Source organism: Sander lucioperca, chromosome 7 (genome assembly GCF_008315115.2).
Source record: "Sander lucioperca isolate FBNREF2018 chromosome 7, SLUC_FBN_1.2, whole genome shotgun sequence".
Taxonomy (NCBI): Eukaryota; Metazoa; Chordata; class Actinopteri; order Perciformes; family Percidae; genus Sander; species Sander lucioperca.
Window position 1 is genome coordinate 27,223,749 of NC_050179.1, and position 22,552 is coordinate 27,246,300.

General features: G+C 41.7%; 1 protein-coding gene across 1 annotated transcript; it reads right to left on the minus strand.

Moving 5' to 3' along the window:
* Nucleotides 1-556: 556 nt before the first annotated feature.
* pskh1 (protein serine kinase H1) lies at nt 557-10,876 on the minus strand. Its single transcript, XM_031310022.2, has 4 exons — nt 10,539-10,876; nt 9,046-9,847; nt 6,922-7,845; nt 557-1,070 (listed from the first exon to the last, which is right to left on the minus strand). Exons 2-4 carry the CDS (start codon nt 9,112-9,114, stop codon nt 753-755), a joined length of 1,311 nt encoding a protein of 436 aa, XP_031165882.1. The 5' UTR covers nt 9,115-9,847; nt 10,539-10,876; the 3' UTR covers nt 557-752.
* Between the last annotated feature and the right edge of the window lie 11,676 nt (nt 10,877-22,552).

The following is a 22,552-nucleotide window of genomic DNA, read 5'->3' on the forward strand; positions in this document are numbered from 1 at the left end:
ATTGACAGAGCAATAATGGCAAGATTAGAGGAGCTTAGAACTGATTCATAAAAAATACGCCTTCATTTTGACCGTCGAGGGTGTGGTTTTGTTGCAGTGTGCTTGCATTACCCACATCTTAAGACAAAAGTCTGCACAATTAGTACAGTAATAAATTCACAGCAATTTTCAATTAGAAATGAGTGAGAGGAATTGGTTTTCCCCCCTCTTCTAAAAGTATTCCTTTCTTCTTAGAAACTTCAGTACCCAGAACTCTGTTCAACAGATCCTCGTGGAAGGTCATTATCCAGTGACCATTTGAATGGAGACTAATAATCACGTCAACAATAATAAATAAATATGTAGAGACACAGGGATTGAAAGAACAAAAGCAAACGAGCTGGAAGGCACCATCCTGACAGAGAAAAAGTGAAGGAATGGATGGAGAGATGATGTAACCCTTTGGAGTTCAAAACCTTTCTGGTGCGTCCCTTTTCTTTGTGCTCATCAGGAGACACGCTGCCAGAAGAATTCCCAACTGGCAGCAGTTACTTTTCAACCTTAGTTCTACTTTTGCTGGTAGCCATGGAATTAGTCAGGCCATTGTCCTATTTTTTTTTTTTAAGGCAATGATTTGGGACTTGAAGTATTGGCAGCAACTTCGAATGGTGGTAGTCATTGTAAAAAAAATAAAAAAAATTGTCATTGTAGTGCTGTGTTCTTCAAAAGTATAAGGTTTGCTACAGTCGCAGGCTGTCAAGGTCCAGGCTGGTTCAGCCGTTGTACTGCTGCTGATAGCGACGGTTCAGCTCACGCAGCTCCTTCTCTCGCACCCGTCGGGCTTTGTTGGATTTGGTGGAACGGCTGGAGCGAGTGGACTGGGCCGACTTGGTGCTGTGGCAGCGCGAGGACGCCCGCTTAAGGAGGTTCTGAGAGATACAGCGCTGTAGGTTCTTCATGGAGGAGGCGGCGGCCATGCTGACAATCCAGGGGTGCTTGAGGGCCTGGCCAGATGTGAGCCGCTCGCTGGGGTCCACCGTCAGGATCCGCTCCACAAAGTCTTTGGCCAGGTTTGACACGCTGGGCCACGGCTGGGGAGGGGAGGGGAGGGGAGTGGAGACAGATGGGAGACAAGACTCTAAATTAACACAATGAGTACATGGCACTTTTGATGCCAGTACACTAAATAGTACAAACCAGTGGTTTGAACTATGTGTGTTTGAGCTGAGGCTTAGACACAGAGAGTAAGAGGAAAATACTTTTCTAGTATAAGATCTTCTTATTATAAAATGTAATCTAATCAAATTTCTATTGGCTATGGTTTTAATTCATACTCCTTCATTGAAAAAAATCTGAAAACTATGAATACGCAAATATTGTTCATTCCAGAAGTTTCAATGCCGGACATTAGACGTTTCCTACTTCACTGAAAAGTCCATTCTCAGTGTTAAGTGCACTGGAGCTTTAGTTTTAATATCACACTTGTGTAAATTGCATACTGGATTATGATTGTCTTCCAAACCAGTTGTCAAAAAAACTTGCCTGTGCGTACACGCGTTAAAGTCTGATTTAAGGTGAGTACAGAGAAACTTTTCACCTTCAGTAGATTGTGAAAACACCTTCTAGCGTCAAACTCTGCACATACAGACACACAGATACAGACACAAACACACAGCAAGTGCACAAACAATAAACCACTTTTCTTTTAATGGGGTGGGGGGGACTTTAAATAATTGTGTGAGTGCAGTTTTGTCCACTGGACACAAGAGGGCAGCAGAGTGATATAAAGGTGAGAATGTCTATTGAGGACAGTCCTCACTGAACTGACAAAAAGCTCGGTCATTTTAACCACGTTAGGCGTTTGGTTTATTCCATATTCAATGTTAGTCTTCTTGGTCTTTTGATATGGTCAGATTCAATAATGGGTGTGGGGTAGTTAAGTTGTGCCTCTTGATTGTTTGCATGTGTTTTGCTTCAACAGATTTTCTTGTTTCCAAAAGATCTAATGTAATGTAAAATGTCCTTTAAAGCAAATGTTCTCGACAACGACTCTCTTTCTGAGACACGGACTCTATTTAGTATGAGTGACTGGTAGTGAGTCAAACTCTACCCCCTGCTTAGACAGGAATTGGGAATATCAATGCTGCATGCCTTTCCACACACAGTTTGTACATGATGTCCTGCTTGGCAACCAGCTGTGCTTTCAGTCTCCCAGTAGACAACTAACCCCCAACTTCACACAACAGGTAAATCACCAGTATGGTTGCAAAAGTTGGAAACTTACCATGGTAATTAACGGGAATAAACGGGAATTAATGGGAATAAACTGAATATTTGTAATATTGCTTGTTATTATACTGGGAAATTAAATGTAGTTGAAAAAAAAAAAAAAACAACATCTTGCAGCATAATCTTGGTTAAAACAACCTGATTTAATGCAACTTCAGTTGAATGTCTTACCTATATTTGTCAATGACATGCACGCACGCATTTTTTTTTGGGGGGGGTGGTTAACCTATGTGAGTTAATTGCATAGCCCACTTGTTCTTGATAGGCTGGAAACAATAGACAGTGCTGATGGATAGCTTAGCACGCATCTAACCATAACCATAGTGAATCAAAGGCAGCACGCTAGCTACCTTCATATGTTAAGCTAAAAGTCAATGGTTTGGGCTACTACTTAGCCTACTGCAGGGCTATTGAGGCCACACCCGCTGCACAGCATCATTTCTAGAATCCAACATTCTACAGTAGGTTGAAGCTGATTGAAGACAGTACTGCATATGAGCCCAAGGACTACATCCCATCCAAAGTCCCATAATGTCCATTCATTCCCATGAAAGTTTCCAAATTGGAATGTTTCCAAAATTCCCCAGCTAAACTTTCCATGGAAAGCAATATTAAAAATATCCAGTTCATTCCCATTAATTCCCGTTTATTCCCGTTAATTCCCATGAAAGTTTCCAAATTGGAATGTTTCCAAAATTCCCCAGCTAAACTTTCCAATGGAAAGTTTCCGGAAAATTTACACCCCTTTGCAACCCTAATCACCAGTGTTGGCTAAAGATACATGAGCCATATATAAGCCTCAGACATACATTTCTCCTCCACCTAAAACAATTTCCGGGCTATGATCACTTCTTGGACTGCAGCTGTAAATGTGAACATTATTTATCGCAGATGTAAAGACATGTCCCTATGGGAAGTGCATTCAAGCATGCCCCACCATAGCTTTATCTCTTATGTAGCGGGTCCCAACTACGGGTCACAGGGCTCACTGCCATGCGTAGTGATGCAATACAAGTTGTTGTATTGCATCCTTACAGGGAGCCAAAATTACCCCTTTATGAAATGAAAAATTCTAGTCGTGTGAGTCACGTTTAAACCCACTGTAAATCAACGCACAAGCTTTACAGCAGAACACAGTATATATATATATATATATATATATATATATATATATATATATATATATATATATATATATATATATTTCGGCATTACGTGATAGCAAAAGAGAGGAAACATGGGCTGCATCTCATGGCCCTTATTTCATAGCTCCTTGACTCCTCGGTCCTTGGCTGGACCGGAAGTTGTTCTGTCCCTCCTCGGTGAAGGCCGTCGTAGCCTGGGCGGCAAAGAGCCTTTGGGCCCCACTGAGTGTGTAACCCCTTGCTAATAAAAAGCGTGCAAGGTGGGCAGCCAGTTCTCATTCCCAATACGGTTGCGTTGTCACACCCCTCAGCAGCTGATACCGACACACAAGGCATCCTGTAGCGTATATTAATACAAAGCAGCAGTATTTGAGAAATGGGTTATTACATCGCTGTTGTTTTTCTGTGCTTCGGTGTTTCCCCTGCTCCTTATCTCTCTCCTCTGCTGCGTGCTGTTGGTCGGTGACTCTGTTTGAATGACACACGCATAAAGCGACAGAATGAAGCTCTCTGCGTGCATTCATACAAAATCCGGCAATGGGGAGCCTCTCTCTGCCGGGGAGGAGCTGTGTTTATAAACAGTTTATAAAGGCCAACCAACAAAAGTAACATCATACCTTAAAAAGACAGGCGCTAGGTATGTATCTCGTAAGGTTGGTATCTCGTGAACACCTTTACACAATCACACATTAAAAAGTGCTAGACAAATATTTTCGATTCTGAATACAATGTTGTCAGTGTGTTAATGTTGGAGTCCCGGCCCGACTCTTAGCAAACAAGCGATTGCGCCTGCTTTAGGAAGTTAACTAGTCGCAAGACTGCGGTAAAATGCAGTTGGGTTGTCGAGGTCAAAACACTATATGTAGCAGCTGTGAATCAAATAAATGTAATATAAATAATGTTATGTCATTTTTTTACTCTTACACTGAATGTTTGCTGCTTCAATCCAGATGGGAATTGAAAAGTATTTTCCGTGACTGAAAAAGGCACGTGTTGAGGATGAGGACCAGTCTGAACCGGAGGTATCAGTCTGAAACAGAGCTGAACAGTCCGACCAGTGGAATTAGTTCTGTTATTAAGTTGTTTACAATATATTCAGGCTTCAACCAGTGCTGCTCAAGCAGAAAGACAGGGTCAGGGAGAGAAAGAGATAAGATTCGTTAGGCATTGAAGAAAGAGTAGGAGAGGAGGACAGCATCCAACAGCGTGTCCTCCTCAGTTTTTGATACTTGATTGTATGAAAATAAGTATCCCCCCCCCTGGTCTGGCACGGGCCGACCGGCCGACAACCCCCTCCCCCGTCACAAATTGCTTTCTAATCTGTGGGAAACACTGTAAAATGTTCCCTTTACGTTTAGAGTGGTATATTTTGCTTGATTGATGCATTTAGCCATTTGACGTTGCTGTTTTATGATCATTTTAGAGCAGTTCGAAGGTACCCTGTGGAGTTTTTAACCACTAGTAGCACTATGGAGCAATGTTTTTTTATGAGTGGGTCCCTGTTTTGTTTGTATAGTGCGCACCAGGACACACATGCACAAGCTATTCCAATGAGAGACAGTAAATGTGCCCAGAAAAGTAGCACCGACAAAGGAAGAAGCTTGCAAACATGCACGTAAACTACGCAAGATCTAAAACACTTTTTAAAAAATGGCAATGCGTCACACGTTTGTCAGGACTCAAGGCTACACACGATGCATGTTGGTGAGAATGTAAGTACAACTTTCTTTACAAAAAAAACTCCAAAGGGTACCTTTAAAGCTGCTATAATCAATATTTTATATAAAAAAAACAATAAAAAAAAAAAAAACATGGGCTCAATCGCATACTACACAGATTTTGTAGTAGGGAGCTTGCAGGTAGGGCTGGGCAATATATCTATATTATATTGATATGGATAAATGAAGCTGGATATCGTCTTAAATTTTGGATATCGTAATCTCGCAACAAATGTTGTCTTGCATTACAGTAAAGTGGTGTAATTTTATGAACTTACCAGACTGTTCTAGCTGTTCTATTATTCGCCTTTAACCACTTAATGATTATATCCACTTTACTGATGATCATTTATCAAAAATCTCATTGTGTAAATTTTGTGAAAGCACCAATAGTCAACCCTACAATATCGCCGCAATATCGATATCGATGTATTTGGTAAAAAATATCGTGATGTAGGCAGGGTAAAGTCCGTTTAATGTCGGGTCCAGTCCAACTGATTCGGACAATTGCGTTCTCACATACAGCTCCTCCGGGTAACGTCTAGATAACTTCCAGTTTGCGGTTGCGTGTGTGAAAGGGGCTAGAGAGAATAAAGATTGTTCCGTCATTGCTCTCATAAGAAATCTTCCCTTTTTTTTTTTAAACGTGACTTTTATGTGACAACTAAACCGTGTTTTACAGTAACCGCAGCCCAGCTGGCGCGCGCATATGTGACGTCATGGGATCGCCGTGACTATTTATACCCGCGCTGGTGCTCGCGACACTAGTTGCGGTCTTCGCCTGAACAGCGGTGGCGCTAATGAGCAAAGGCTACCGACATTGCTCTTTCTACGGACTAGAAGGTAAAAGGTAAACAACGGCAGAACTGGCAGCAGCATTGCCGTCAATGCTTCGATTTTGCAGGATATTACGTCATTTTGGCGTCACGATGGCGCGCGCCACCTTGGATGAGGCTAGCATACCGTACGTTTACGAACCACAACATCCAACTCAATAACCCCTGTATCTCTCAAATAACGCATAAATGGTTGATTCCAGTGAAAGGTTCTCTCACTAATTCAAGGAAGACTTGCTGTCCATACCTAGTACTCATCCAGCAGCTCTGCTATACTATTTGCAAACCTCAGCCAAAATACAGGCTCCCTGTAAGTGATTTAAATAAATTCAATCATTAATGTGTCCCATCTGACCTTATCTTAGCCTGTCAGACACTTGAGAAATTCAAATCTGGACGCATTCCAAGAAAACAGATGATTCAACTGCTCCTAATTAAGTATTACAAAACTACTCAGCTGCTATTTGCTCTGCAGTGGCTGTATGTGGGGCAAACATTAACCAGGGGCCCCTTTTTGTAAAGCGCACAGGCAACATAAACATCCCACGCCATGAAACAAAGGAATGGACTACTCAGCATTCTTCCAACTAAATACACAGATAGAGTAATAAATTATTGTGCACACATACACACAAACAGAAAGGGAGGACACACTGATATAGAGAGGACAAATACGCAAGAGTGAGCGCAGCGAGGTAAAACGTAAAGGAACATGAGATAGATATGGATGTGAACTGGGGGATGATTAGTGAGGAGAGAAGTTAGACGTGTGAAGATGTGTGTGTGTGTGTGTGTCTGAACGACGTCACCTCACGAGAAAAGCTGAACTTCTCGGAAATCTGTTGACAAAGCCTTATGCGGTGTGAAGAATGCATTCCAAATGTGGGTGAAGTCTGCTTGTGTGTTTATATGAGACAGAGAAAGAGAGCGTGTGTAACACATATCACTCCTCACCTCTCCAGAGAAGCTGTACTTCCCCTTGAGGATCTGCCGGTAGAGCCTCATGCGGTTGTCGTCCTCGAAGGGCATGGTTCCACTCAGCAGGATGTACGATATCACCCCCAGTGCCCACATGTCTACAGCGTTTGTGTAGGGCTTCCTGACCAGGATCTCCGGGGCGATGTACTCTGGCGTGCCGCAGGTGGTCTTCATCAGACATTCGTCCCCTTTCTTCCGGCTGCTGGCCAAACCAAAGTCGGTGATGATGATCTTGGAATCGGCGCCGGGGTGGTAGTAGAGCAGGTTCTCCGGCTTCAGGTCTCGGTGGGTGATCCCCAAAGTGTGGAGGTACTTGACGCCGTCCAGCACCATCTGCAGCACCCGCGTGGCGTCGCGCTCCGTGAAGGAGCCGCGAGCAATGATCCGGTCAAAGAGCTCCCCTCCGGTGGCCAGCTCCATCACCATGTAGACGCGCTCTGCCGTCTCGAAGACCTCCATCAGCTGGATTATGTTGGTATGACGGACACGTCGCAGGACGCACAGCTCGGACTCGCACACCTCTCGGCCCTCCCGGTAACGTGTCTCGATCATCTTGATGGCGTACGGCTGCCGGGTGCTCTTGTGCTCCACGCGAACGACCCGGCTAAAACTCCCACGGCCTATCAGAGCTTTGATGTCGTACTTGGCCGTGACCCGGGGGTCAAACTTGGCTCGGTATTTCGCCACCTTTTTCCGCTGAGGGTCCGACAGATCAGACGGGTCCTTAGAGGGCTGGGCTGAGGCGGTGGGAGTGGCCGCCTGGGCCTGGGCCTGACACGGGGAGGTGGAGTCAGCCTTGTCACCTCCCCCTCCAACGGCCCCATCCGTCTTGCTCCGAGTGCCATTGCCTCGTATGAAGTGCTTATAGATATCTGTATGAGGAGGTTGGGGAGGATCAACCTGAAAGATACAGGAACACATTTCATCACAGACGAAAAGTACAAACCAGAGCAGAACAACAAAAGTTAACAGAGTTTCTGAGAAAGAAGGAAAAAAAGATTAAATGCACGGTCATGTGTAAAGACACTGACATATTAGGGCTGGGCAATAATTCAATGCAATTTATCGTCTTTCAATGGAATCACATCGTGATGAAATCATATATCGAGATATTGTGATATGCTATTACGGTGTCTAAATTGATTATAGCACATACTAACTCAATTTTCTCAGAAAATCTGTTGTGAAACATTTTGAGGGGAATGTTATTTGAAGAACTGCAGATTTGTTTTAACATCACACTATTTTGGTGCATGCATGTAAACATAGTCAGTATATAGCTGGAATATCGTGATATTTGATTTTCCCCATATCGCCCAGCCCTACGACGTATAGATTCTTAGACTATAGTTAGTTTAGACCGACCGATACTGTCGGCACATCCACATGATACAAGCCTTTCATGATCGCGCAAAGCCCCCCCCCCCACCTCCACACAGTTGCTAGTAGCCAAGGAGGACACGGAGGATTAAAAAAACACAATGGACTCTTCAGAAGAGGTCGTTATCTTCACTCGAGTTACTTTCTTTTTCACTATAGACTTTTTTTTAATTCAATAATTGCAACATCTTTTCAAAAGTCAATGACTAATCGTGTTATATAATTGTGATTTCAACTAGGGCTGGGCGATATGGAGAAAATCAAATATCACGATATTTTTGACCAAATACCTCGATATCGATACCGCAACGATATTGTAGTGTTGACTATTGGTGCTTTCACAAAATATTTACACAATGAGATTTTTGATAAATAATCATCAGTAATGTGGATATAATGACTAAGTGGGTAAAGGCAAATAATAAAACAGCTAGAACAGTCTGGTAAGTTCAGAAAATGACATCACTTTACTGTAATGCAGCCTTTAAAACCAGGAAAAGACAACACTTATGCCATATTACGATATTACAATATCCAAAATCTAAGACGATATCTAGTCTCATATCACGATATCGATATAATAACGATATATTGCCCAGCTCTAATTTCAATATTGACCAAAATAATCATGATTCTGATTTCTTTTTCTATAATCGAGCAGCCCTACTGTGGCGGTAACAACATTATTACCATTACTGGTAACGACGTTGTCCGACTGACCTTTTTGACCAGGTCCAACTGAACATCCCCTGGAGGCTCAGGGAGGACCTTACTGTTCCTGCACCCCATCACATCACCTTGGGCCACTGCCCAGCGAGCCACACAGGCCACCAGGAGCCCTGCCTCATCACCGCAACAGCTGACTCAACACACTCAGGGCATCCAACATCCAGGCTGTAGCCACACTCAGAGACAGGGTTCATGAATAAAGCTGATTACACCCACTCGAGTCCCAATGAGCTGGCATCAGCAGTCACAGTTCATGAATACACCCGATACATCCACTTAAGTCCAATTTTAAAAAGTCCAAGAGTTTGTTAACATATTCTGGGCAAGCAAGTTGTGTGTCTAGGCTCCATCAGCAAGTACTGTATTACTGGTTGTCTTTTTGTTACAGTATTCTTTTGATAGGTCTGTGCCAGTGGGTGTCGCACACACAGACAGGCTGCACAGTCAGCAGGCAGGGGGTACCTCAAGCCCCTTGCAGAACCTACCAGGGCCCCATCTCAGATGGCGTAATATGTCGAATGTTTGAGAGAAAACCGCATGAGCTAGTATGGATGCTCACGGGACAAAAATGATTGATCCGGGCGGCGGAGGGAGAGAGGTTGTATAAAACAGGGTTGAGTGCAGCTGCCTTTAGGAGAACTGCAGAAAGATTCAGGCAGAACTTCCACAGAAAATAAGATCATCGACTACGCTCCGATCCATTGGGGAAGGCTGCAATGTCAGCAGTGGGTCTTGCCACAGATAAAGCAGCTCCCCTGGAGAATCACAGGCTGAAGAACAGCAGAGGGAAGGTCTGAAATGCAGAACAAAATGAAATATGAAACTTGAGTGATTATGGTTTGGCTCACACATGGGCATTGCTGAATTCTGACATGATAGCAGATCTCAATTAGGCCAATCACTGAAAAGGCAGAAAAGCAACGGACCTAAACACAATGATAATTTTAGCACTACTTACACACCATTTTTATATGGAAGTTGCGTGATGAGGCCATATTGTTAAACTCCCTGCCAAAATATGATTACAGCTATCCAGACATGTTTTGCAATGGCCAAGAAAATAAGGGATAGCTTTGGCGTTGTGAGAAATAGCTGCTCTATCACAGATGGTCACTTATATCCGACTATCAAATGCTGGAACTCTGCTTGGTATATTGTTTAAAGTTATCAGTACAAAATGTTTGTCAACTAATTTTTTTCAGTAATAACAACAAATAATTAACTGGAAACATCCCTAAAAACATACGTCAAAGTACCTTACACGCTGAAGAAACCATGACATCAGAAATGTAATGGACAGCTGCATTAAGTTTGGTCAAAATTGAAAAATGGCCAGGCCCTACTCATTTCAATGTTTTTTTCTTTAGCCCAAAACTAATTCAACCGTTATTTTTTGGCAAAACTGGGTAACAACAGGACAGTCTCTAAAAACTTTCACAAATAACCCCGATATTACAAGTGTAAAAAGTGACTTGCAATCTCACCTCATTACTTATCCGAAATAGCGTGTTGAAGAAGTGTTTAAGCATGCTAACTAGCCTGCTAGCAGCAGGGCAGGACTCCCAACTTTGCCAAATCCAGCCTCCTCACCCCACTCTCACTCAGCTGGGCTCTCCATTTTCACCTCGTAGTTTCCCAACTTTATTCCCGAGGACAACCAAAGTCAAATCCGTCACTTCATTTGTTAGCGACAGTTTGTATCAATTCCGAAGTTTAATGGTTTGTTTTGGAGATGAAGGGACTACAAAAACATGCAAAGTTGCCCCGTTGGTTGCTTTTCTGGACGGTGTTTTTCGCCCAGGACCACCACCTTCCCACAACCAGAGAAGTGAAAAGAGACACAATGCAACTCAGGTGTTCCGGTTTACATTTTCAAAATAAAACGCCAGTTGAGAATTATTTGCAGCATTTTATGTGGAACTAAATGGGTTTTTTTTAATAGAGAAAGTAAGGCAAAAAACTTGAGGTGTGTTTTTCTCCACAATGTTCTGTATGAGTTACTTGAATATGACACTTAATATGTTTTGGCTTGTTTGAGTCTTTTAGCTAGTTTGAACTGTGCTTTTTTTAATTGTAAAACTATGTAAAACTAGTCTATATCCTCGATGTTCCACTTCCAGGATTGCTCCGTTGCCAACGGAAATTCTGCCGGATTTCACTCATTTAGGCCGGATATCCGTTGCCTTGGGCTTCCTTTGTGTTGGCATTTTAAACTCCCGTCGATTTATGAGGACTATGGTTAACCTTTTCTCAGATCAGCAGGTCTGATCTGTCCAATCTGAGTTTTCTGTTGCACGATTAAAACAACTTTCGAACCTACATGTTCCACCAAAACAAGTTCCTTCCCCAGGCTATTTTGCAGAGGTGCCGTTGCACCTTACGGTGCTTAGCGCCGCCCAAGACGATTGTGATTGGTTTAAAAAAATGCCAATAAACCACAGCACGTTGCAGCAATGCTGTGTGAACTCGCCAGACCCTCCTCCACAGCGCTGTGGAGGAGGGTCTGGCAATGCAAGACTAATGCTAAACTAAATATCATGCAAAAAATAACATAATTGAGGATATAGCCTATACTTAAAATAAAAAGTCATAGGCCTATTACTGAGAAGTGATCAGGTCCAGTGTTCCCATGTTCTATGTGTATAGCAAGCTACATTTATTAAAAAAGTAACATCCAGCATTGCTATGGCTGAATTACCAACCAGACAAAGCAGTCCAGTGATTCAGTGTATCATCTGGTGTGTGTTCAGGATTATGCAGCACTTAACCACAATAAATGGCCTGATACCTATGGATCCTGCTTTATTACACAATCTTGACAGGGTGTTAAAGTGCTCATATTATGCTAATTTTCATGTTCATAATTGTATTTAGAGGTTGTACCAAAATAGGCTTATGTGTATGTATAACATTATATTTTTGTTGTACTCCACATTGCTGCAGCTCCTCTTTTCACCCTGTGTGTTGAGCTCTCTGTTTTAGCTACAGAGTGATCTCACTTCTGTACCATCTTTGTTGGGAGTCGCACACGCGCAGTAGCTAGGTAAGGACTACAAGCCAATCAGAAGCAGAGTATGAGGGGGTGCCACGCTAGCAGCTAGGCGAGCATTATAACGTGTGTTACAAAGTGACGCACGTTCGTCACGGAAGTAAAGGCTGAACTACAATAGAGCTGTTTGGAGCAGTTTGTGAACAGTGTTTTCTCTGGAAGATGGTAAGTCCCTTTGGGGTGGACTTTGGGCTTTTTCACTTTGTAAACCAATAACGTGAACAAAAAGATATATAACACAACAAAGGAAAGGGAAAAAGCCCGTCAAGCATAATATGAGCACTTTAAAGACCTTCATTATGTCAGTATTATGTGTGTATGTTGCATATTCATGAATAAATGCATTAAATCAAATGACCAGAAAGCATTTCGGGGGTCAGGTAGTAATTGTGCAGAGAAAAAAAAACTGCAATATTTCACATGGAGTGGGAGGAATAGGACGTTAATGGGAACCTAACAGCTAATGTGTTTCCCTGGGGCCCACAGCCACAATCAAATTACCCAATGTTAAATATCTTCTGAATATTAGCCTATATGCATTTTATTAATGTTGCAAGGAAAATATATAAATGGAGGAATTGATCTGCTGATAACTCACATAGATGACATTAGTTTTCCTCATTACCCACGTTACATGCTCTTAATTTGAAGGCACAATCCTTCAACTTCCGGTGTACTTCCATCTGTCTCTGGTTTGCTTGATGGAGCTCCGCTTCCACCCAACTTCTTTTGTAGAGACGCGACGACCTCCCTCGGCTTATTTCGACCCCATTTAGTCCTCACCGTCACTTCCTGGATACGAGAGGCCTTCTGCCAATGTGCTGACTTCTCTCTTGGAAAATTACTAGAAAGTCTGGGTGGCACATTACTGGCCAACACACAAGTTCAGTTTAGAGTAGTTACATACAGCATGACTCTTTCCTGACCCTCATTTGATATGATTATGCCTCAAGTAACAACATCTGAGAGAGAAAGTGGCATGTTAAGCACAATGCTACATCTATCTATAGACATCTGAGCAAAATATAAATGGCACTGAACTTTAATAACATAAAACATTTTAGATTATAGTTCATTTTGTTGTTCCTTTAAGTGGTGGGGGTCCCACTGGGACACTCTCGGAAACCCCTGGTGGTCCATGGAACGCTTTGGGGGATCAACTAAGCCAGTTAATTCACAACAGACATGCATGATGGACACAGATGATACAGTTTACACAGTAAAAGGCAACTTCAAAGTCACCCCCCAAGTAAGGCTGGGCAATATATCGATATTAAATCGATATTGTGATATGAGATTAGATATTGTCTTAGATTTTGTAGATAGTGATAGTAGCATAAGTGTTGTCTTTTCCTGGTTTTACAGGCATTACAGTAAAGTGATGTCATTTTCTGAACATATCAGACTGTTCTAGCTGTTCTATTATTCGCCTTTACCCACTTAATCATTATATTCACGTTACTGATGATCATTTATCTAAAATCTAATCTGTGAAAATATTTTGTTAAAGCACCAATTGTCAACCCTACAATATCGTTGCAATATCGATATCAAAGTATTTGGTCAATAATATAGTGATATCTGATTTTCTTCATCGCCCAGCCCTACCCTCCCAAGCCATTTCACTGTGCCTCCAGTCTAAAACACATTAGATATACAGGACTCAACAATATTTTTAGACATTGTGTTTCACAATGTATGAAATTGTTTATGCGTACATAACGTTATGTTTTAATTTTAAACATATTTCAAGTGGTTAAAAATCTGTATTTCGGATCTTTTTAAAGATATTCATTTGCAGAGGACACAGCAAAAAATGCATTGACTGATGCGTTAATCTGTTGCATGGCATTTCCACATGGTGTCACTATACACATAAAAGACACTTTTGACCCTCATGTTTTCCTTGTTTTTGCATTCAATTCAATTGTATTCAATTGTTTAATTCAATTCAGAAAAAATGTAAATGGTTTCAAAACTGTTTCCAGATTTAACTTTGGCATACATTATATTAGTCTGTGAGTATCCATCAACATACATTTCTTTGATTTTAACTATTTGTCAAAACAAAATCATAATTTCAGCTTCTTCTTTTTTTAAGATAATTTTTTTGTGGCATTTTTAGGCCTTTAATTCTGACAGGACAGCTTTTAGACATGAAAGGGGAGAGAGAGAGAGAGAGAGAGAGAGAGAGAGAGAGAGAGAAGGGGAATGACATACAGCAAAGAGCCGCAGGTCGGAACTGAACCTGGCCGCTGCGTTGTGGACTGAGCCTCTATATATCTATATCTACATATGGGCGCTCGCTCTATCAGGTGAGCTACCCAGGTGCCCAGCTTTTTTTTTTTTTTTTAAAGGTTAGTTTTTGGGGGGTTTTTTCCGCCTTTATTTGACAGGATAGCTAGGTGAGAAAGGGGGGAAGACACGCAAGAAACCGCCACAGGTTGGACCCGAACCCTGTACCTCTGCGTCGAGGCATAAACCTCTAAGTATATGTGTGCCTGCTCTACCCACTGAGCCAACCCGACCACTCGCTTTTTTAAAACAAAAATTGGATATAATTTCACATGAATGAGGTTTATTGACCATGAATTCCAAAAAAATGTGCAAAACTAGAGGTAATAAGTTAGTGTTAGTAGTGTAGATTCTGATGGTAGTGGGGGAAAAAAGCCTAAAAAAAAAGCAACACAAACTTTGAAAAAAGTGACAAAAACGTCGAAAAAAACATCAAAAATTGTTTCCTTTTTAATTATGGCCTGGAACGACAACAAACTGCATGGTCGACGGGAAGATAACACAATGCCGTGTCAAACTGTAAGGCTACCCTTTAGTCCTTTTATTGGGATGGCTGTTCCTTTACATCCCAACACACCTGCCCCCACCATGCTTGTAACAGCCTGCAATGAGTTGCATTCAGTTTCACCCTGCTTGTCCATAAACAATGTAATAAAGGATACTTGGCCTTGACTTCGATATGTGATAGAGTGTACTGGACTCACTGTACGCTGACCATGACTTGTACAGCCTTTATAGGACGCAGCGGAGTTTTAGGGAGTGGGGAATTAGTAAGAGGAAGACAACTATTCCATAAAGAGAGTCATGGAGACACTGAAATTCATCACATGATGCCAATAAAGCTCCTTGAATTGGATTGAGGGAGGGAAAATGAGTGGGAGAAGGGGATAGTGGTGACAGGGGAAGACAACGGATGACAGATGGTGGGTACCAGACAGAAATATAGGGAGAAAGGATGGGAGGGAGGAGGAGGGGGCAGAGGGATGAAGCAGCAGAGAGTAATCAAAATGGAAAGAGAGAGGATGCGGAGAGCTAGAGGAGGAATGGAAGACACAATGCAGTCAGGAAGGAGGGACAGAGAGAAAGAGAAAAGACAAAGAGAGAGGATACAAGCAAAGAAAGAGAGTCTCTGAAGACTCTCTGCTCTATCTGCAGTGCAGCTGAGGTCATGGCCTCTCCGGCTCTGCAACTCGCTGCTACGTCGTCATATCCTCGTGATTGATCACCGCTTTGTCGCACTCTGATTAAGATGCTTTGTCTGAGCGCTCCACTTCTATTGACACTTGTGTGTATTCCTCTGCATCTCAGCTCTCAGTTCAGCTCTCTATTCTCCCCACTCTATCGCTCTCTCACCCCTTGTGTCCCATCCCGTTTGTTCACTCTCGTTCTCCCCTTTCCCACCCCCAAAGGTCAATATCATCTAGTAGATCCAGATTTGCTGACTGCTGTATTATTTATCCAAACAGAAGAAGAGGAGCCGCTCTATTAAAAAGCTCAATTGACTCTGTCTGTGTCTCTGGCTCCATTAATATCCCCATGATGGTTTCCCCCTAATTTGTGTGTGTGTGTGTGTGTGTGTGTGTGTGTGTGTGTGTGTGTGCGTGCGTGCGTGCGTGCGTGCGTGCGTGCGTGCATGCATGCATGCGTGTGTGTGTCTGTGTGTGTGCTGTGTAATTTGTGAAAAAGCTGCAGAGGATGAGTAAGCGAGTGAGGGTTTATAGTGAATAGACAACTTTATGTGTGTGTGTGTGTGTGTGTGTGTGTGTGTGTGTGTGTGTGTGTGTGTGGTGTGTGTCAAGCAGGCAGTCCGGTGCAGTGGGAGAAGAGCAGAAACTCTAGAAAATGATATCCTGTGTCAGATATTGTTGGTGGATATTGCTATTTCTGTGCTCTCCCCCATCTCTCGCTTGTACTCTACAGGGGTCTCCCCTAGAGAGTCAGGGGTACAATGAGAAAAAAGGCAGAGAAAGACCACTGCCTGCATCCTGTCAGTACAATCTGGTCATAGAGAATTCATTGATTACCACAGGCGCATAATTCCCTAAAGTAATATTGTATGACTACTATACTAACACTGCAAGAGATAAAATATATCATAAAGTACATCACACTCATTGTAATGCTCTTATTGACCACCTCAGGCAAGCTATTAGTTTCCAGGGGAATATTATGAGACCATTACAGTGATTCTTTCTATTCTTGTCAAAAGGTGCAGCATCTACATAGCAGGTGTCTTTGAGACAGTAGGATTTCATTTGGTCCCTGTTAAACTGTGCATGTCTGGAACACCTGTGGTACTAACTTTTATTGTCCAACCGATGGTCCTTAAATTACTGCTCCTGTGCTGTCTATTTTTTTTATTGGAGTTCTGGAAATTTCTCGAAAGCACCATGTATTGATTGTGATACAATGTCCTTAAAATGTCCTTACAGCTGAATAGCATCTGACTTGCTAAGATTGTCAAACCAACACCATCACTAAAGGGAAATGTAAAAAAAAAGCCAAAGAAGAAAGACAAAGAAGGGTTCTTAGAGAGGGCCGAATGTCCCTCGCCTTGCAATACTCCGTTGATTTCGGGAAACAGCAACAAACTTCGAGGTAGCAAGCTTTTCACTGAAAATGGCAAGTTTTGAAGAACATTTTAAAAGAAAATTTGGAAAGTGCAACAAGGCAGGCCTGCTTGCTTCTTTTGTGGAATGATTGTAAAGATTTACAAATATGATATGTATATATATATATATATATATATATATATATATATATATATATATATATATATATATATATGTAAGGCCTTTACTCTCTAACTGGGATGTTTTGGGACCGATAGGTGGGATTGCTATGGACGAAGTACACACGGCAATACACTGGTAAGAGAAAATGACGTTTAACCGTGTATCCAGCTAATTTATATAGGTCACTTTACTGTATTGTGTCAACGGTTACCTTCATTTAATATTGTATGTGCCGTTTTCTTTTATCTGGTTGCAAATGTTCCATCAAAATAAGTTCCTTCCCGAGAACTTTTTGCAGAGCCACCGTCGCTGCGTCCACAGTTTAGCGCCGCTCAAGGCAACTGTAATTGGTTTAAAGAAATGCAAACAACCCAGAGCGTTTTTTTCTCCTATCCTGGAATGTATGTGTGGAGGAGCCAGACCTTACTCCACCGCGCTGTAGAGATACTGTTACACTGCCCTACAAAGGCAAAACGCCGTAACATCATGTTTGGTCAAAAATGAGTTAATGTCATTTTTGGGTTATTTGAGACCTCCTTTATCATGTGAATAAATATCGTGAGTCAATTTGATTGTTTTAACAAGAAAATAAAGGTCTATGACAACCGTAACATCCAAAAAGATACGAGAAACCACAGCAGAACGCCGTAACAGCCGTTACGGCTCTTTGCCTTTGTTCCGGCACGCTGAAGTTGAGTTACGGTGTTCTGACTTTGTTTAGCCAGGCATCAAGAGAGATGTTACTGTGCCGCCGTGATGTTACTGTACTCTGGCTTTGTCATACTGTCAAAGTTTGCCGCTTTTAATTGTCACCAAACCACGTAACATACAAATGACACATCTTTGAAATAAAGTGGGGATGGTTCAGGTCTGTCAACGTCAGTGACAGCCCGGAGCTAGCTAAATTTAATCTGTGTCACGTAGCGCTAACGGTGATGCTGACACACCTCCTCACTTGGAGGAGCCTCACATCAGACGCCGAAAACCAATTATTAAATACACAGGCATCCTACCTTTCCATGCAATCCGATATAATCCATGGAAGATATAATCCATAGCAATGCACGTCATCTGCTGTATCCACAACAATCCATACGTGTTTGTATTTCCTTCTTGCAGGTGTTCATGTCAGATCGTACACAAATCCATAATAGCAGCTAGTTATCACTAACGTCCGTACAAAGTAGGCTAACCTAAATGGTCGGTCAACTCTGTCTATGTTATCTCAGAGTTAAAAAGTAGTAATCCAAGTTGAGTTTGTTGACTGTGCATCGTGAGCAGTTTGGTGGCCCTTAACCCTTAACCAGGGGCGGTTCTAGGACCAGACCTTTAGGGGGGCTCAGCCCCTAATGAGAATATGACACGGATACAGTGCCTTGCAAAAGTGTTTTAACATAATATATTTATCGTTAAACAATAAATATACCTTTGTATTCAATTATAATTAAATTATCTTTATTGAGAAAATATTTATTGTATTTATTCATATTGTATACTGTACTGCAAAGTAACTTATCTGTCATACTGTTTAACTGTTAGTGTTGCCGCACTATCCTGATCATTATAGCACTAAATAGGAACAACCAAAGGTCTTCTATATCATTTAAAACTAATACCATGATGACTAGACCTTGGTTAGGTGTTCCTATAATGGATGTAAGTATGGTGAACAGCAAGCTAATATTGATTATATGTCAGTTACTGCCTTTTGCCTTTGCACAACTCCTTGTTTTTGGCACATGATACAAAGGCAGAGTACAGTAACTGCCAAACAAGGGTCAAAGGTCAATTTTGAGCTCAAGATTTTTTTGCATACAAACATTTCTTCATTATAGCAACTAGTTGTCAAATTTTGGGAGTCCTACCTATAATACTTTTGTCTGGACAAAACAGAAACTTTAAAGTCATTTTTCTCAGTTTCACACTCTAGCAAGTTAAGGTCTTTTGCCTTTGTAGGGCAGTGTAGGTCTGGCAATGTGAAACTATAGAGAAAGAGAACAGAGTGGGTATCCTACAACAGCCATAGGTGGTGGTGTAGTGGTGCCTATACCCTACATTTTTTAGGAAATAAACATGGTTTGACCTCGTTTTCATTCAACAAAATACATCAAACTGCTGAATGCATGTGTCCAAAAGCCCTATAAAGGAATTTCAAACAGCATTTAGACTTCCATGTTAGGAAATAAAATGGGACCTCAGTATTTCCGAGATCCTCGCTACAGCCCTGATAGAGGTAGATATAAAGTCAACAACACATGAGAATAAATGATAGATAATTGATAAATAAATAATAGATAATATAATATGAAATGGATAATGATCTCCATGAAAACGTCAAAAGAAGAAGATGGAGAGAAAGGCTGACAGGTAGACAGCAGGTAGATGGAGTTGTAAGCTGACAGTTAAGATAGACTGAATGACAGAATGGCAAATACACCAGCTAATAGAGTGACAGTCAGACATAGGGACAGTGACGAATGCAACTGAGTTTGGACCAACTTCTGTCCAATGACAACACTTGAAAGTGGGAAGAGAAGTTGATAAAGCACTATTTTAGATACCCTTCAGTAAAAAACGCAAGTTACTCCAGTTAAACTTAAACCACTTTAGTGGAAGTGAATAGGAAGTACTCTGTTGATGAAGTACTTACAAACTCCTTAGGCAGTGTAGTGCAGGTAGATGTTAATTCATTAGCTTTCAGCTTAAGAGACGAGTAGAAAGTCAGGCACAGAGGGTCCACAGGCAGACAGAGATACATAGAGTGGGCGGGTTTCAGAAACCACAGACACAGGTGGGGAGAAGCACCACATTTACTCTGGTACATTTACTCCACTACTGCTTCAATGTACAAAAGAAGAAGCTGAACTACTGCAAAAACAACATTGAGCAAATAAAGTCCAGGCATGACAGGATGTTTTGAACGTCCCTCTACCATCAATATTTCCCTTTTCTGAGGTTCTGAGCTGGAAGATGAGACTTTGGAGGCCAACATCTGTCAGACCTTTAACACTGAAACAACCCACTGAGTTGAATCTTGTCTGACTGTTTTTGTCTTTAGGGAGTTCACTTTTAAACTACACTCAGATTTTGTCTTAAAGCTGTAAAAGGAACCACTTTTGGAACCTTGAACCTAGAATGTGGATTGTTTTGTATCCGTTTTATATTGACCTAGATTTGTTTTCCCCAATCTTCAAAATGTAATTGAAATAGAAGTATTGGCTTAAGGTAGTTACGATGGGCCCCAGTGCACGCTAGTTACTAGTTATGGCCATTGGAGTGTGTGTTTACATATGCGTATGCACTTAATGGTGAACCCAGAGAGAGGTCTGGGGCATAATGTACCTTATTTGTCACCTTGATGAAATTCTTTTTTTAAAAAAGTTCTTGGTTTATTCAAGCACGCACGCACGCACACACACACACACACACACACACACGTGTGGAAGAAGTGGGAGGAAGTTCTGAAAAATAAAACGTGTGCACTATAACAAAGGCATTAAAGGCATTGAACAAGGATTTCTTTAAATTAATGAATTAAATATTTGTTAAGGTTTGCTAAACCAAATGACTGTGAACCCTCCAAAATAGTAAAAGGTGCAAAATGATGCACAACACATAAAAAAAAGTTCTCAGCTGCAGTACCCAGTGGAGTCTTCTGTGCTGTATTAGTGCACCTGATGGCTGGTGATTTCTTTTCTTTTTTTGGGCATTTTAGGCCTTTATTTTTATAGGACAGCTTAGACTTGATAGGGGAGAGAGAGGGGGAATGACATGCAGCAAAGGGCCACAGGTCGGAATCGAACCCGCAGCCGCTGCGTCGAGGAGTAAACCTCTAAGTATGGGCGAGATACCCAGGTGCCCTGGCTGGTGATTTCTAAGGAGGCTGGTGAAAGCAGTGAGGAAAGAACTAATATGTCAGATAATGGTGGACACCAGCATAAACCCTGTGAACCTTTAGATGTCAGTTTCAGCTCATGTGACTTTTAAATATAGAAAGACCCTTAAAGGATGAAGTTCAGATGTGGAAGTCTGTCGTAATACAAACACTCATCCTACACTAGAACGGCCATTATACTGTATATGGGATATTGGTCGCCGTTATTGTTCTTTCTCTCTATATTGGCTGTGAAATGATCCCTTCCTGGCACTAAGACATGTGTGACAAATCTGAAATCCTGAAATCCTCAGTCTTCATTCTTTTGCAAAAATGCATTCCAAAGTTTAATCGAATATGTTGCTTCAACAGCCTGTTTTTGAAATAACAAGTGTTTTTGTCCACAATTCTGAATGTTTGCACAGAACGAGGACAGAGAACCAGAGATATCATCTTTTTTATTGTATAGTCTATATCCACAATGTTCCACTTCCAGGATTGCTCCGTTGCTGTTGGAAATTCCGCCGGATTTCACTCTTTTTGCTTGTGTTGGAATTTAAAACTGCAGTGGATTTATGAGGACTATGGTTAACTGCTCCTCAGATCTCTGCAGGGTAAATCCAGACAGCTAGCTAGACTATCCTTCCAATCTGAGTTTTCTGTTGCACTACAAAAACAACTTTTGTACACGTTCCACCAAAACAAGTTCCTTCCCGAGGCTATTTTGCAGCGGCACCGTGGCTCTGCCCGGTGCTTAGTGCCGCCCAAGACGATTGTGATTGGTTTAAAGAAATGCCAATAAACCACAGCACGTTTCTCTCCCATCCCGGAATGCTGTGTGGACTAGCCAGACCCTCCTCCGCAGCGCTGTGGAGGAAGGTGTGGCAAAGCGAGACTACCCACAATACAACTTGACCTCTGACAGTTTAGTCGCAGATTTGTATTTGTTAAGCTAGTAACGGCTATAGCCAGGGATGGACTGGGGCTAAAAAAACAGCCCTGGACTTTCTCCCAAATAGGCCCATCATTCGGCCATTCGCCCCGACAGACACTAGCCAGGATGTCCTGATACTATGCCACAATACTGTAGCCCATCAGACAAGGTATTCACAGCAAGTAACATCTCAAAACCAATGATGATAATTGGGGTTGTGTTTATTAATGAAGCCTCAGGCTTCAAATAAAAACAAAAAATGTACAATGTCATTACATATGTATTGAAAATAAAATACAAATAATGAAATGTCACTGGCTACAGAAACCCCAAATTACACAAACTTGTAATTATAAAACATGGTTTTTAGGCTTTTGCTGAGGGTGGTAAGCAAAAAAATTGTTCCAGGCTGTGACTATCTGACTTGGGCCGTTTGAAATATTGTGATGTAGAGCATCCTGGGACATCCTGGCACTTCCCTGCACTCTACCTGTCATATTTTGTGCTGCAACTATCTTCAACCTGAATAAACAAATGAGATTAAAGATAGGTTATTAGCTATTATTGATGATATAATATGTTTTGCTTTGTGTTAAAGAATTAGCATTGAA

Bases quoted from the DNA above. Each gene is read 5' to 3' on its own strand.
- pskh1 (XM_031310022.2), bottom strand. From the start codon at position 9,114: ATGGGGTGCAGGAACAGTAAGGTCCTCCCTGAGCCTCCAGGGGATGTT. The intron at 7,846-9,045 runs GTCAGTCGGACA...TGTATCTTTCAG, and splicing joins AGTTGGACCTGGTCAAAAAG to GTTGATCCTCCCCAACCTCC. The intron at 1,071-6,921 runs GTGAGGAGTGAT...TCCCCTCCCCAG, and splicing joins AGTACAGCTTCTCTGGAGAG to CCGTGGCCCAGCGTGTCAAA.